General features: G+C 42.7%; 1 protein-coding gene across 1 annotated transcript in view; it reads right to left on the bottom strand.

Annotated features, from left to right (window-relative positions):
* VAV3 (vav guanine nucleotide exchange factor 3) overlaps window positions 1–6,691 on the bottom strand; it is a 247,202-nt gene extending 240,511 nt beyond the window's left edge. Inside the window, exon 1 of the mRNA XM_034778743.1 lies at window positions 6,334–6,691. Coding sequence (XP_034634634.1) covers window positions 6,334–6,537 — 204 coding nt within the window. The 5' untranslated portion in view covers window positions 6,538–6,691. The remainder of the gene's footprint in view (window positions 1–6,333) is intronic.
* Window positions 6,692–17,661: the final 10,970 nt, after the last annotated feature.

Genomic DNA, 17,661 nt, shown 5'->3' with positions numbered 1-17,661 from the left:
CCAAATTTGCTTCTAAATACAATGCTTTGTGATATAAAACCATCAAATCAATGACTCCAGGGGTCCTTACACTGACTTGTACACATGTGTGTTTTTTTACCTCGACATGTGTCATCAGTGGGGTTTGAATCCATAACCTTCAGATCCACAGCACAAACCACTTCCACTTTAGTTATAGGAGTAACTTGGGTAGGAGAGAACAACATGCTGCTATCTTCTATGTAGCCCAGCCCATACAGGGGGAGACCACACACACCTTGCCAGTGGGTCACACACGAGTTTGTGACACAACAGCGGAATGCTTGGGCAGCAGGATGCTTGGTTTCTATTTCTAGCACTGACAGCAGATTATGGTCTAGTGGTTACAGACATCATAGCCAAACGTAACAACAGCCCTACTTGAGTCATCTGTGGGGACTGAACCCAGGAGCTTTGGATGTAAAAACCAGAGTCTCTACCATGTCATCTAAAGAACAAGTTCTCTTACCATGGGAACAAAGTCATAAATCTCTATATGTCGTCTAGCTGCTAAAGGGTGGCATAGAGCCACACTGTATTAATGTGGGTTACAGAAAGATCTAATTTGCCGTGCTCCTTCTGAAAGCATTATGTGGCAAAGTGGAGGAGACTTGACTCTGTAATATTAGAGGCCTGGGGTCTATTCCCAGCTCTGCCTGCAATGCAAGCTATCACTTACCTTCTCTCTGAAACTGGTGAATGATAGCTACCCCCCAAGGCATGAAACCTTGGTTCACAATAAATGATGTGAAGGACATAGAAATGTCAACAGCAGTCAGAGGAAAAGCTGGGAATAGAACTCATGCTATTTGGGTTTGCAGTTTAATGCACCTTTCACTAGACTACAGGGCATTTTATGAGGTCAGTGTCTTGCTCTATGGTTTTGTTTCCCAAAAATTGTTTGATGACCAGAATTCTTCATGTCATTATCACTCTGCTTGTAGCAGGGACCAAATCCATGAGAGTTGACAAAACTGAACAGGAAAATACCAGTTTTACTCCACAAAAGACACATGCATATCCATAAAAAGCAACAGAGGGTCCTGTGGCACCTTTAAGACTAACAGAAGTGTTGGGAGCATAAGCTTTCGTGGGTAAGAACCTCACTTCTTCACTTGCATCTGAAGAAGTGAGGTTCTTACTCACGAAAGCTTATGCTCCCAATACTTCTGTTAGTCTTAAAGGTGCCACAGGACCCTCTGTTGCTTTTTACAGATTCAGACTAACACGGCTACCCCTCTGATACTTGATGCATATCCATAAAGAGCCACATGAGGGTCAAACAATACAGGCAAAATATTAACACAGGCATCTTGGCTTACAAAGCAATATGCACTAGTGGACTGCGTATGCATCTGGGAGCCAGGACCTCCCAAGTTCTAATTCCCAGTCTACCACTGTCACTTTCCCTCTCAGTGCCCGTGGGGATAACATACCACTTGCTACATCACAGGAATAGGAGAATTAACTAGTGTTTACAAAGCACTGTGAGATCCTACGACAGATATTACATAATGCAGATAATTTATTAGACTACCGACAAGTGTAATTATTTCTGAACACTGCAAATACACAGCCCAGTCATGAAAGATTTTGAGTATCTCCCCAAGAGGTTCCAAGCACCTTCAGCTCACTTAAGCTACAATGGGAGTTGATGCTCAGTATCTTTTTAGAATGCTCAGCAACTCACAGGATTAGGCACTTCATTTTCTATTTATGCATTGCTGACCTAAATACATTTTTAAACATATCCAAGGTTTTAATAATTTCTGAAACTTTCAGGAGATGATTCTCTAACATGGAAAGTGCCTCTTGCAAAGGTCTGATTGACTTCTTTCATGGAAATCAATGGAAGAAGAGGCTTCTCTTCACTTTGCAGAGGCACTTAGCACCTAGCATAAATTAGCAAGATCTTTACTAGGATCAAGATTAGGCCCTTATAGGTTTTGATCCACATAGACAAACCCCTGTACCCGCAAGAGTCAAGTTCAAGTCAGTGGGCCTGAAGCAGTTGCAAGTGTCCATCTGCACAAAGCAGCTTGCCAGATCAGGACCTTGGACTGTAAGTTTTTGGGGCCATAAACCCAGCCTTCTTACCTGTCTATGAAGCATTTACCACATCTCTGACATTATACAAATATATAATATACAGATATCAAGGTTTCATTTCAAGAATATAGTATAAATAATCAAAGTAACATTTTAAATCATATTTGAAGGCTCATATTTACAGAGAATATTCACCAAATGGGTATGAATCTGAATAATCCCCAAATGATCTTGCTTTTTTAAACACATACATACTTTACACATTGTATCTTTCTCCAGAAAGTTCTCTCTGAAAAAGAATGCAGGAGGGTATTTTGCTTTTGTCTGCTAAAAATAAGCATCAAACTACTACAGTTTTAATTGTTCAGAAGTAAAATCAACTAGCATTGGTCTAGACAAGTAGTATTAATTCTGAGCCATTGCTGATTCCACCCAGAAAATATTGTGGGTTATTATGAAGAAACCTTTCTAGTTCATTAACCCAGTAGAATATATTTACATATTTTTATCCATAATGAAATTTGAGTATTATATGAAGCTATATCCAACAGTTTATCTGTAAATTATTTATAGTTTTGCAAGCTATGGAAGTAATAGCAACCAGGCCTTATGCATTAGGACACAAAACTGATTGCCTAGAAGGATCAGCAAGGAATCATCCATACACATAAATGGCTAAATATATCATGAGTTGGAGAACCAGGATTTGGAGGAAGAAGAATTCTTCCCTCCAAGACTGTCACTGCCAGAAGCTGAATGCCAGAGTAGATGAACTAGTGCTCTGTTCCAATCTAGCAAATCCTACTTAGCGTATACTGTTAATAAGTGTGTGCTATCAGAGAATTTCATCTGAATTTGTTCCACTTAAAATTCATGTCCTCTACCATCTCTACGTCATTTAACAAAAGGTACAGAATACCACCTCTTCTGTACAGTGTCCCCCTACTATTCAGATTTTGAAGATTTAAGTATTTTAGAATGTCTGTTGTAACATTTGCATCCAGTACGCTGCTGGTGTAGTTTTTATTTTGACTGGTTGCAATTTATTCTTGATATACTTTTTTTTATAATGCATTATTGGCTTTTACAGAATATTTTGCAGTAAATGCATTTGCCAAGATAAGAATGGTGTAATAAAAAGAAAGAAAATAACTGACCCCAACCAGTGGTTGTGGACTAAATATGTCAAGCGAGCATAGTCCAATTTACATTAATTGTACAGGCATCTATGTTTAATAACACACGAAATGAGAGAGGTTCCTAAACCTCGGTGGCAATATTGCATTCCCACTAGTCTAAAATAAGCTTCAATAAAAAAAGTAAAATGTTACAACTTATTAGGTCCTTCTGGTATTCTGAAAGTGTTGCAAAATGTTAGAAAATGTTAAAGTCTATTCTCGCTTCAGCAGACATCTACTTAACTTCCGTATACATCAGTGAAGTTACTGGTGCGTATCAAGTGAGATTAGATGCAGACCACTTGTACTCAGAATCTCTTCTCATAATATTTTAATATAATGTTAATATTTTACATAGCCATATTAAAGACTGACATTCTTTTTGTCAGCCACGCAGTGTTGACAGTGCAGGGCTGACAGCAGGAGCCCTGGCCTTCAGCCTCCTGGGGCTGACAGTGGAAGCCCAGGGTCCTGCTGTCAACCCCACACATGGCAGGGCTCCCGCCGTCAGCCCCGTACAGCTGACGGCCAGAGTCCCGGATATTAATGACTAATACAGTTGCAGCAAAATGTCTGGTTATCAAAAAAATTAGCAGGCATAATATAATACTTGAGTGTTTATATTGTTCCAGCAAATTTTTCTTAAACAAATAGGTCTTCTCTGGGTTTCCAAATTAACACAATTAATAAAGGTCCACTATTACTTTTCCACAATTTTCCATGTCTTGTCCGCAACTCAGCTGTAATTATTTGACAATCATCTCATGATTCAGGTATGGCCTAACATATATATTCAAAAATTCGGCCTCTCTTTAAAAAACAAAACACAAGAATGGCTGGAAATGAATAGTGAAGAGACCCAACCAATTCTCCACAGACATATAATCCTCATCACTCTTAATCAACCAACCTTAACTTGCCACCCTAAAATTTGCAAAAATATATGCCAGGGTCAAAACAACAAGTTACAATTACACCCCACGCCGTTCCTGTAACCCTCTCATGCCTCCTCCTGCACACATGCCCTGTGCTTTCCCTGTCCTTTGCAACTTCCATGCACTTGAGGAGCCCTACTCTCTGCTTTATGAATGCCACCATCCTGCCTACCACTCCATGCACTCGCATCCTCACCACTACCCCTTCCATTCAAAAACAGGAAACATGGCATCACGCTACCTTACCAGGTACCTCTCAGTCCTCAGACCTACCATCATCCTCTGTTTACTCTTCATGCTCTCCATATCTCTTCCCAGACTCCTATCTCACCACAATTCTCCCCCATGCTCCCACTTCAATCCATGCCCCCCTATGTACCCGTTTATCCAGGTCAATCCAGCAAAACCAGAAACAAAAAGTCAGTTAATTATAAATTGTTTATATTGATTACATTTTTCATATTATTAGTTTGAACCGTGCTCTTTATCGCCCCCATAAGACTAATCGGAACTGGTCTTCAGCAAAGCCAACAAAGTGCAACCCCAGTTCTGCATGAGTCTCCACAGAAACACAGAGTCCACCCAAGCAGACTCATTTGCAGGTTCAGGCCCAATTTCAGAAATTCTAAGTCCTTTTGAGACAAGAGACAAAAAAAATCATTAGGAAATTTTTCAGATCTGAAGGTCAGATGTTTGCAGTTCCAAACACCATAACTTTATAACTGCTCAGTTTTTAATTTTTTAAAAATTAAAAAAACAATTTCTCAGATAAAATCTACCAGGGTTGAGGTGCAGGATGTAAAGATTCAGGAAGATTAGAAGGAAAAGCAAAGTGTACTAAAAATCAGGCTTATATTGGGAAGGTAGCTTAACCATGGTTATTACCGCTCCATAAATCAGGATTAACACTATAATTCATACAACTCAAAAAGGAGGATACAAAACAAGGCCTTGATGTTGCAAAAGCTTATCCATCTAATTAACCTTCTGCATATTTAACTCAATGTGACTACTCACATGCTTAAAATTAAGCATGTGCTTTTTTGCAGGTTCAATGACTGGACCTCTGATCTTTGTAAATTGTTCCACGAGAAAAGACACCTGTGCAAAACCCCCATGACTTCAAAGGAGCTCCCCATCTGCATCATGTGCCTTATAGGATGGGGGCCTCTCAAAAATAAATGAAAAGGAAATTCAAAAACACCAGTGGGGAGAGGGGTGAAAGAAGTAACATTAGGTCCAATTTTATCTGACAAAAAGCATGAAATTTACAGTCGAAACTGAAATCATGTGCTTAGGTTATCACAGCTTTGTGCATGGATATCACAGCTTCTGAGGTCCAGAAGGAGCCTCTCTGTTCTGAGGTCCCCAATACAATATGTAATCCAAGACGTAGGCACACAGGACTGACTGAGAGGGACCCTGAGCTTTAACTTTGATCTCCATGAAGATCAGACACCTAACAATCTCACACACAGGTTTTGTTATATTTTTTGCTTGTCTTTTGAGGAATGGTTGGGGAAACACTAAAAACACCAGCATGTGATTAGATCACATGCCCAGAAACCTTCAGAGGGCTGCAGCAGATTTATGTCAAGTTAGTCTTCTTGGGAGTTTTTTCCCCCTAGCTATTATAATTATACAGAATGGTAATTCAACTTCCTAGATTCCTCATTCTACATGACACAGTTCATTTTAAAATTGCTGACCTAGTCATCAGGACAGAATTTGACAACAAAACAAAACTGAAATATGTTGGGGAGGGGTTGTGTTTTGTATGGTTTTAGGAGGGTTGCTTGTTGCTTTTTAAAAAAAAATAGAAGGCATTTCAATACCTGCTTACTTCACAATAACTATTGTAAACACAGAGTAGCTTGAATACTTCTCATAAAACGTGCTGTGACTACGGTAGGGGGCATGGAGGGTGGGCATGTGCCCCTCCATACAATACGACTTAACTCCCTACAGCATCTTTCACCTCGCGTGCATCCTCTCCTCCAACACTTTAGAGTTAAATGCTACCGGGTAAGTGAAAGCAAAACACGAGCAGGCTATTTAGAGCATCTCCGCATTTGCACAAAGAAATTAAGCCGCTGATTAATGGGGGATGCGAGCTGGGGGCAGCGGGAGCCCTTGCGGAGCGGCGCCCTTACCTGGGACATCTGAGGCCTGAGGTTGATTTCCTTCAGGTTGATGGATTGGCTGCGCAGGTTGTTGAGCAACTGGCAGAGCAGGACCCCATCGCGGAGGGTCTGCGCCAGGTCGAACACCTGAGCCGTGGGCCAGGTCACTCGATGGTTGGGCGGCAGCACCTTGCAGTGGATCAGCCACTGGGCGCACTGCTTCCAGGGCTCCATGCCGGGCCCCAGGCGGGGAGGATGCGCGGGCTACAAGCGCCCGGTCCCCAAACCCAGAGAGGCAGGGAAGCCCTCGGGGCTCCCCGCTGCCGCAGTGCTCCGCTCCGGCTCTTCCGTCCGCCCCTGCCCTTTGCGAGCGGCAGCAGCTGCCGGGCGGTGGCGCCTGGAGAGGCTGCGTGCGAGCTTCCCCCTCCCCCTCTGCGCAGACTAGAGGATGGGCTCGGGACAGGTGCGCGCGCATTGTCCCTGGGCAAGTGGTGCACGCTCTGCGGAGGGGTCGGTGCTGCCTGCTTCTGCTGTAGCTGGAAGCCCCTGCCATGCAAAAGGCTCCTCCAGCCCCGTTTGAGAGAGGGGAGCTCGTTATGATCAGGTTTATCTGATGTAGCCACTTTCCTGTAACTTCTACAAGCCTGCACATTGCGCAGTTTGAACCAGTGGACTGGGACAGTAGGGACCCAGCAGTCTTCTTCCCTGAGCGTTGGCTGAGGGGGGCAGTACCAAGAATGTAGGATCAGGCCCTGTGGGGCGGTACACCAGTAATGGAGGATTGGTCCTCAAAATGACCATGCACCTTTTAACTCCAGGGAAACGTACTGCTCCTGCAGTCCTGATTAAGATCAGCAGTCTCTCTGCAGTGGTGCTGGAACAATTTTAATAGTGGGGGTGCTGAGATCCACTGAACCAAATTGTAAATCCTGTATATGATGGAAATCACTTCAAGCCAGGGAGTGTGGCGGCAGCACAGCTAGGGTTGCCAAGCATCCAGTTTTCACCCGGAAGGCTGGGTGGAAAAGGGATCCTGGTAGCTTTGGTCAGCACTACCAACCGTGCTGTTAATAGTCCAGTCAACAGCGCAGCGGAGGCCCAGGGCTAAGGCAGGCTCCCTGCCTGCCCTATCTCCACGCTGCTCCTGGAAAGTCCCTGCAGCCCTTAGACGCATGGGCAGCCAGGGAGGCTCCGTATGCTGCCCCCACCCAGAGGACTGGATCTGCAGCTTCCATTGGCCAGGAACCATGATCAATGGGAGCTATGTGGGTGGCGCCTGCAGGCACGAGGGCAGTGCGTGGAGCCTCCCTGGCCACCCATGCATCTAGGGGCTGCAGGGACCTGGCGGCTGCTTCCTGGGAGCCACAGTAAGTGCTGCCAGGACCCCGTATCCCAAACCCCCTCCTGCACCCCAACCCCTAGCCCAGAGCCCAAACTCCTCATCTCCAGCCCCACCCCAGAGTCCGGAGCCTGCGCCTCCTTCTGCACTCCTAACGCCTTGGCCCCAGCCCAGAGCCCCCTCCTGTACCCCAAATCCCTCATCCCTGGCCCCACCCAGAGCCCGTACCCCCAGCCAGAGTCCTCACCCCCCCACATCCCAACCCCCTGTCCCAGCCTGGAGCCCTCTCCCAGATCCTGAACCCCTCATTTCTAGCTCCACCTGGAGCCAGCACCCAGAGCCCATACTCCCACACTCCAATTCCTTGCCCCAGCCCTGCGAAAGTGAGTGAGGGTGGGAGAGAGCGACAAAGGGACGGGGTGGGGGGTGGAGCAAGCAGGGGCAGGGCCTCGGAGAAGGGGCAGGGCTGAGGTGTTCGTTGTTGTGTGATTAGAAAGTTGGCAACCCTAAGCACAGCACCCCTAGTTCCAGCACATATGCTCTCTGGGCTCAGTTCTGCTGTCAGTTATGCCGGTGTCAAGCCAGAGTAACTATTGTTTTCATTTCTGTAATGCGATTGAAACCAGTGTAGTTTGAGAACAGAATAGCTTAAAGGTGACCTACAAGGAAAATGAAGTGAGGTTTATGCCTTTTGCTTCTATATAATGAATGAAGAATGCTAGAAGTTTGTTTATTGAGGCTTGTTTCCCCTCTTCCCCCCCCCCCCCCCGACATTAGAAATTCAGGTGTTCTCTACGCTGGAAGTCTCTGTTGCTGATTGGAGAACTAGTAAGTTTGAAAGAACACAGAAACAAAGGGAATAATATCTCATTAAACTGAGAAGGGAAGTAATTTTTTTATACAAAATGTTTAAAACTTTTATTTTGGTGGTTTTTTTTTTTTTATAAACGCACCCTGGGGAGGAAAGCTCTCCTTTTTTAATTATTCAAACACTCTCCCCCCTAATTAAGGCCTTTCAAGGTTCTGAATCAATGAGTCCACCATGAAAAACAGGGGACAAAGTCCCAGATCCATAACATATTTAGACTCCTAATGTCCATAGAAATCAATGAGAGTTAGGTACCTTAATGTCGTTGAGGATCTGGGCCAAAGTTGCTAATCCTGGTACTTCCATTTTAAAAATACTTTAGTATTAAGAGACACTAGTGAGAGAAATATTTCAGGCCTTCTTTCCTGTAACTTCTTTTATACATCAAAAAGAACCTAAAAGGGATACAAACTCAATTTTTTCCTTTGCATGTCACCACTAAACATTGGAGGCTGAATTCGGCCTTGGGTTACACCTGTTCAACCCCACTGGCTTCATTGGGGTTGCACAGATGTAACCCAGGGCATAATTTGGCCATATGTTTCTTATAAATGAGTCACTCATGGTATGCATTGGCCATGTGAAAAATTAAACTGTTGCAGTCAACCAAAATATTCTTATTTAACTATAAAACTAACAAGAATTATGACTAAGTTCTTATGAGAAACAGTACTAATGTCCATCAGCGTTCACAGTACTCTCTAGATCTACTTCTTAAAAGTCATCATTTCCTCTGGATTTCTGTGAAGGTACCTTTTATTCCTCACAGAAGCAACAAACTAGATGACGCAAGCAGTATATTTCTGTTAATTATAATGATATGCTTGTTTTGTAACTACAAAACTTTTAAAGAAGCACTAGTATAAAATGAAAAAAACCCTATCTTTTTCCTTCAATATCTAGGGGATCAGAAATTCTTCCAGCATCTTAATTTGGTTATAAACACCAGCAGGATTATATGAGATAACCCAATGCCACCTGCAGTTTTCAAATGTCCTTTCTGGCAAAATCTTGACTCCTGTTGCTTCTTGAGGTCAGAATACTTCACCCAACCTTTTTAATAACTTATGGACCAATTAAAATGTTTTTTTCCCTGACAATAGAGTTTTAAAAAGCTGTAACTTAACAACAAGAGACTTCTGTATTTTGCTAATCATAAAATTCTTTTCACATTTATACAAATGAGCAGTGCTTTTGTGAGTGGTGTTACTTATGCCAGGAGCTACACTGGCATCATAGGAGTTACACGAATAAGTGCAGGTTTATCAGATGGGGGTCTGTAGTTACCTCACCATTTTGCATAACTGACTGGTGCTGTATATCCTACCAAAAAACAAACGGGAATGCCCCTGAATGACTCAAAGCCCCAAGAGTAAGTAGGGTCAAACTCTACCTTTGCAGTCATATTGAAGATAGTGAGATTGCACAGGTGTAACTGAGAGCATATTTGAAGAGAGTGGGGCGCTTAGGTGTACTTGAGAGCAGCATTTTACTCTCACTCATTATTACTGGATTGGAAGCTTATTATTAAGATTGGAAGACGTGCTGTGATCGGCTCAGTCTTAACTGATGAAGGACCAACAGACTATGTAGATTTATTAACTCTACAACTGTCACGGACTCACAGATCGTGCCCACTCTTGGCCCCCGTGTGGTCCGTGGGGGGTGCCCCTTTCAGTGAGACAGCCCTTCTCAGGGGTCCACTCTCTCTCAGGGTCAGGCCCCTCCACCTCCTGGAGCCGCACCTCTCTGAGCCTTAGCACATCTGTCTCTTGCTGTGGGCCCCCTTAGGGAGTCCACTCGCTTTGGACCCCCGGGGCCTCCACCCCCCCGAAGGGAATAGTGGCCACGTTTCAATGTAAACTTAAAATGATCATGAAGACAGACAAGAAGAGTGTTATAGCTATAGAGAAGTTCAAGGACAAAGAAACGTATATCAGATTCCAGATTGTACTCAGCAACCATTCCAGTGTTTTACGGGACCAGGCTGATGAACATCTGGAAGATAGATCATCAAACTGGAAGAAGATGGTAGTTGAGAAAGCAAAGGAAATAGTGAGCCTCCAAAGAGGGTAGAAGGAAGATCCATGGCTTACATCTCGAACGTGGGCTATGATTGATGAGCAGAAAGCTCTGAAGGCAAAAAAGGCCATTCTCACAGCTTGTCAGAGTAGAAATACAATTTAACAATTTGTAAGTTTCAAGTTAGCAGTAAGTATTTTTGTTTGAAAAAATAAGGAACATACTTTTTTTAAGGATTTGTGACAGTGTGACTGTGCTATTATGTTTTTTCAAAATAATAATTGGTGGGGAAGATGTAACTTCAGTGGGAGTCCTGCTTGCAGTTCCAATTCTACTATCCTTGTATTCAGTACTACCTTATTACACAATGGGGTATTTGCATGGTAAAGTACTTCTCAGCATAGACTCAGACCCTTAGTTAGCATTTCAGGATTGGGTCAATGGGTCTGAGAGTAAATAACTGTACTGTAAAGTTATTTAGTCAGTGCAATGTATGAATTATTTTATTTTCTGAACAATTGGAAGAGCTATGAGCTTGTAATATAATGTGCTAGCACAGAATCTGAATGCTTGCAACTATGTAGAAATATAGAAAACTTAATTCCTCCATTTAAAATGGAAAGGAGATGAAATTACCAAATTGCACTTTGATCACTTGCATGTCATCACCAATCAGAATGGGTGAAAATGATTTGATCAAGAATACAGAAAAAACATGGTTTTATAATTAGATGTTTTTATCTGCTATCTTTAAGTTAACATAAAATGGTATAAGAAAATGAGTTTTCGACAGTAACCACAAGCTATTTCCTGTTAATGAATTGACAAGAATTGTACCAGTGACGCCAAAAAAATGAAAGAAAGAAATAGAAAGCGAGAGTCACACATCCCCATGTCACCTGCAGCCAGTTGGAATCAATGAGACATCACATATAATTGCAGTATAAATGTTGGGTTGCATTTACAAACAATATATGTGAATGAGTGTGTATCATCTGATACTCTGATTTCTAAATGGCATATCTAAAATTGTTGCAAGCTAATTACTGGGATGGATCAAATCTTTTTATGCGAAGGAAAATTCCAGTGCTGTTTAATCAAGCCGTGCATTGGTAAACAAGTGTTTTCTTTAAATGATACCTAATTGAAATCCCAAATATCTTAGAAATCCCTGTTGCAAATTCAGAATGTTTTACAAAGTTAAAGGTTCTGACTTTACTCCATGAGGACTCCCCATGTTGTCCAAAATGTGTTTTCTTGATTCCTATACTGTATCACTTCCTGCCTCTCAAATAACTTTTTTACACAAATACACATACCTAAGCAGATCCTGAGCAAATTGGCTTTGAAGAAGGAACTACATGGGAACCTGAGGGGAATAGGCTCCATGCCCAATCTCTGTCCAAGCAGCCTGGTCTGGAATTGGAGGCAGTTAACCCTGCACATCCCTTGGGGAAGAAACAGGACAGGAAGGGGGCTTGTGACTGCTAAGTATCATTTTGTAATTTATCGAAAAAACACCATAATTGGGCAAGACTCAGCATTGTTAATTGGCCTTATTTGCTTTTCTTATAAGCCCATATTATTTGCTGCTCATAGTTCCATTCCCCTCATTTTGCCTGTTATGCCCTGCAACTTCACTAATGTTGAGGTTGCAGAGTATAAATGGAGACAGAATTTAGTCTTACAAATTTAGAATTTCCAGTTAAATCAGGGTAAATCTATTTACTTCAGTGTAGCTACTCAGATTTACACCAATGTAATGAAAATAAGAATGGCTGTTGGTGCTTTTTCCCACATCATTATATGTTCCTTTATTTTACTAGAGAAAGAGGTTACAGAGCTGTCAGGATCACTCTTCTTTCTTTTGTGAAGATTTGCACAACATTTACTTTCCTCCTATTTTTCAATACTTTCCCAGTACTCCCTGATTTTGCAAATTGTCCACAACAGCTCATTTGTAGGTGTTCAAATTTTCCAATATTCCCAAATCTGCTCTATATCAAGAGCTATTTGACAATATCTTCATTATGTCCTAACTGTTTAAAAATATTTTATTTTTCTTGTTAAGCAACACATTTTTAAGTGAGGGACTCAAAAACTGAAGTCTGTAATTTGGTTCTCAAGTGAACCAATTCCTGAAGACTTGTTTGGAGATTGAGTCTGGCTAACTCTATCCTTCAAGGGAACACCCACCATCCTCTCCTTCTCCCATGCCCCAGGAATCCCTTCTCTCACCAAAGATGTCTTTATGGTGGGAGGGCTCAAATAATCTGAGGAGGAAGGCAGGCCACTTTACTAATCTTCTCAGTTCACATCCTCCACTCTTTCACAAGCACAGATTGAGGTTCACATACCTGAGACCGGAAGCTCAGTCTGAATGGGTTTTAAGGTTCAGTGTGAATATTTCACATAGTTCTTATTAACACTTAATTAACCTATTCACCTATGGTATTTTTAGCTTCAAATTCCTGTAACAAAACCATTAATACCCCTACATTACAGTCTTGCTTTAAAAAACCTGGACAGCAGCTGCAAAAGAAAAGAAAGAACATTTCTATGAGAAGAATGTTACATTTAAGAAAGAATTACACATTGAAATGTCACTGGAAATAGCCTTCAAATAGTCTCCCGCTTCTCTTATTCACTGGAGTTTGCAGTGAAATTTCTTTAGTTTCTACCCTGTGCTACTTCCTACCAAGATGGCAACCTCCAAGTTCCTTTATTTTTTCGTTGGCTTTTATGTTAAACCACATTTTTATAAGAGTGATTTTGGAAATTTTCTTGGATGTTTCCCTCTTATCAAATTTAAAATTAACACCTTAGTTATATTCCATTTTTTTTTAAAAGATGCATGGTGCATTATTAATTATTTGTATTGCAGTAGTACCTGTGCCTCAATCCTGGACCAGGACCCTACTGTCTTAGGTGTTGTACAAACACAGAGCAACATGATGGTTCCTTTCCCAAAAAGCACCTCTCCCCACTTCCCTTTCCTGTCTTTGTTGTCATCTGTCTACACACTACTTCCACAATGAGCTCTGCACAGAAGAGCCCCAGCACTTAGCCAGAGCTCCCTGAAATCAATAGTGTTCCACCCACACAGACCTTCTTGTAGGATGAGGACCTTACTACCTAGCATAGCGCTTACTACAGTAAGAAGCCCTACTGAAGTGATTGTGTTTGCAGCTCAACCTATCGATCATATATTCTTCCAGACAGGGACTTGTCATCCTATATGTCTATAGGAAACACCTCACACACTTTTGGTTGCTATATTAATAAACAAACACAGATTATTTTAATCCTTCCCTGCAGCAATAAATTCCCATCGTTCTGAAATGGAAGAGCGGCCCTGTTGACTGACAAACTTGTCAATTGTTTTGAAGCTTAAAGGCTTTTCTGCTTTCTGAGTATGGCAGTTTCTTGAGTGTGTTTTTGATTAGGTGAGAAGCTGCTGCACGCTAGAGGTGAAGGCCTGTCATCATTATTTATAGGTAATAAAGGCCTGTGCCTAGACTGTGAAACAGCTACTGAGCTGCTGCTCAGCATGTCTCAAGTCCACTTGATTACAGTGATAGGGAATTCATCTACATAGAGTGTGAAAGTGAATAAGAGTATGCTTTCAGTGCCTATCATTATTCATTTTTATCTGTCTCCCATTTGAAAGTCCATTGGGAAAATGTGGCTGCTGGCCAGAGTTTCTCATTGACTTTGCCTCTTTTCAATTGAACATGAATAGTAGGCATGTGGCCCCTGTCCAACTTTTCTTAAGCAGCCTGCTTACATCCCAGTGAAAATAAATGAGATTAAGAGACCATTGACCAGAATTTTCCAGTCTGCCCTCTGTCTACCACTGAAAATGAATGTGATCAAGGGTTAGTGCCTCTCAGATAGGTCTGGCTATATTCAAGTTGTTGGCCAGTGTTTCTCAGATTTGATGCTCCTTAATATCCACTTAGAACGTATACCTTACATTTGTTATTAATAAGGATATGATTCTGTCACAGAGGTCACAGATTCTGTGACTTTCCAGGACCTCCGTGACTTCTTATGGGGCAGGCTGGAGCAGCTGTCAGACACGGGGCCGCTGGAGCAACAGCCCCAGTGCTGAAGCAGCAGCTGGGTTTGGGTCAGCACTCCTGGGGCTGGAGCAGCAGCGTGGCTGAAGCAGCTGCTGGCAGTCCACCCTGGTGCTGCCAGAGCAGGAGCAGCAGTCCCAGGGCCGCTAGAACAGCAGCCAACAGTTGCTAGAGCAGTGGCCCCTGGAGCCACCAGCACAGCTGGCCAGTGGTCAGCCCTGAGGCCGCCAGAGCAGCGGCCGGGATTGGGTCAGCCCCTGCCACAGGAGCAACAGTGGGGCTGGAGCAGCTGCAAATCCCCAGCAGCGCTTTGTTTGTCCCCCCCATCCCCAGAGTATTTTTAGTCAAAGTCAGGGACAGGTTGTGGGGTTCCATTAATTTTTGTTTATTATCCATGACCTGTCCCTGACTTTGACTAAAAAAACCCATAATAGAATCTTAACCTTAGTTATTAATAAATGTTAACGAGATTATGGAGAATATGTTTTGCATACAAACTAGATAGCATTTTTTAAAATATAGGGTTACAATAATAGTGGATAAAGGGAATGCCTGGGGGTAACATATTTGTATTTTAGTAAAGCATTTGAAACTATAGCTCATGAAAACTTATATGAAACATTAATTCAAGTTGGCTTGGAGAGGAGCACGATCACAGTGGCCTGAAAGCTATCTGAATGTCTGTAAACAAAAGGACAAGAATAAATAGCAATGTATCAAGCTGGGAAGACATGTACAGTTGTGTACTATAGGGATCAATATAGGGTCCTCTTTTCAATAATGACCTGGAAGATAGCATGCTAATTAAATGTCCAGATGATTCTAAATTGGGAAGAGTTGCAGATGCTGTGGAGGGCACATAAATAATACAAAGGGACCCAAATAGTAATGGAATGAAATTTAGCATAGTATAGGCTGAATACAGTATATGGAAATACTTATTGACGATCAGATGTAATAAGCTGTGGAATACTCTCTCTAAAGAAAGTGATGGAAGATCAGCTTTGTAGTATTCCAGCAGTTTAACAATTCCAAGATCTGGGAAACCAAAGGAGGATGCATGGTCATATGGGGTGAGGTGTTTGGTTGAGATTAACACAAGGAAGAATCATAATTTACAATAATTAAACTCATCTTCTATTTTGCTGTAAATATGCAGACATGGCAACAACAAATTGGGAAGAACACCTGAGGGCAGAATGGAGAAGGGAATATTTCAAGATTTAGCATTTTAGAAAACCTGCATCTTTACCAGAACACCATCAAAATGGGCTACTGCTTCATATTCGGGAGCAGAGATGTTTTGTTTTTACAGTTATGTGCTAAGAATCTAAGTGATATGAAACAGCAAACAATGTCCTGACATCACCTATGCCTATCAGGTCCAATTCAACTCTCACTGACTTCAGTGGGAGATGGATCAGGCCCATCTCTAATATAGCACATTATAATATATGATTGCAGGCATTTGTAAGATTTTATGTTGCTGGGGAAAATTCCAACCCACCCCTGCCTTTAGGCAACTGACTTTTCTCCTTATTTCTTCCTAACTTTCTCACTTTAGAATCATAGAAGATTAGGTTTGGAAGAGACCTCAGGAGGTCATCTAGTCCAACCCCCTGCTCAAAGCAGGACCAGCACCAACTAAATCATCCCAGCCAGAGGCCTTAAAAATCTCTGTGGATGGAGATTCCACCACCTCCCTAGGTAACCCATTCCAGTGCTTCACCACTCTCCTAGTGAAATAGTGTTTCCTAATATCCAACCTAGACTTCCCCCCCCGCAACTTGAGACCATTGCTCCTTGTTCTGTCATCTGCCACCACTGAGAACAGACGAGCTCCATCCTCTTTGGAACCCCCCTTCAGGTAGTTGAAGGCTGCTAGCAAATCCCCCCTCACTCTTCTCTTCTGCAGACTAAACAAGCCTATTTCCCTCAGCCTCTCCTCGTAAGTCATGTGCCGCAGCCCTCTGATCAATTTTGTTGCCCTCCACTGGACTCTCTCCAATTTGTCCTCATCCTTTCTGTAGTGGGGGGCCCAAAACTGGACGCAATACTCCAGATGTGTCATCACCAGTGCCGAATAGAGGGGAATAATCACTTCCCTTGATCTGCTGGCAATGCTCCTACTCATACAGCCCAATAAGCCATTAGCCTTCTTGGCAACAAGGGCACACTGTTAACTCATATCCAGCTTCTCATCCACTGTAATCCCCAGGTCCTTTTCTGCAGAACTGCCGCTTAGCCAGGTGGTCCCCAGCCTATAGCGGTACATGGGATTCTTCCATCCTAAGTGCAGGACTCTGCACTGTCCTTGTTGAACCTCATCAGATTTCTTTTGGCCCAATCCTCTAATTTGTCTAGGTCCCTCTGTATTCTATCCCTACCCTCCAGCATATCTACCACTCCTCCCAGTTTAGTGTCATCTGCAAACTTGCTGAGGGTGCAATCCATGCCATCCTCCAGACCATTAATAAAGATGTTGAACAAAATCAGCCCCAGGACCGACCCCTGGGGCACTCCGCTTGATACCGGCTGCTAACTAGACATCGAGCCGTTGATCACTACCCATTGAGCCAAAAGATCCAGCCAGCTTTCTATCCACCTTATAGTCCATTCATCCAATCCATACTTTTTTAACTTGCTGGCAAGAATACTCTGGGAAACGGTATCAAAAAAGCTTTGCTAAAGTCAAGATATATCACGTCCACTGCTTTCCCCATATCCACAGAGCCAGTTATTTCATCATAGAAGGCAATCAGGTTGGTCAGGCATGACTTGCCATTAGTGAATCCACGTTGACTGTTCCTGATCACCTTTCTCTCCTCCAAGTGCTTCAAAATGGTTTTCTTGAGGATCTGCTCCATTATTTTTCTTTATCAACCCCTATCAATCTCAAGAGTCTTAAGATACTTTTGTGAGATAACCACATGCAGCATCTGCAAGGACTGAAGGATGCATGGCAATGTACTCATAGAGCAGCGGTGCCCCAAGTGGATGGGGTTGCAATCTTCTGTGCAAAGAACACCATTTTTCTCTACATGCTG

Source organism: Trachemys scripta, chromosome 8 (genome assembly GCF_013100865.1).
Source record: "Trachemys scripta elegans isolate TJP31775 chromosome 8, CAS_Tse_1.0, whole genome shotgun sequence".
NCBI classification, from domain to species: Eukaryota; Metazoa; Chordata; order Testudines; family Emydidae; genus Trachemys; species Trachemys scripta.
Note: the sequence above shows the minus strand (reverse complement) of the source record. Positions and strands in the feature narration are given on the sequence as shown.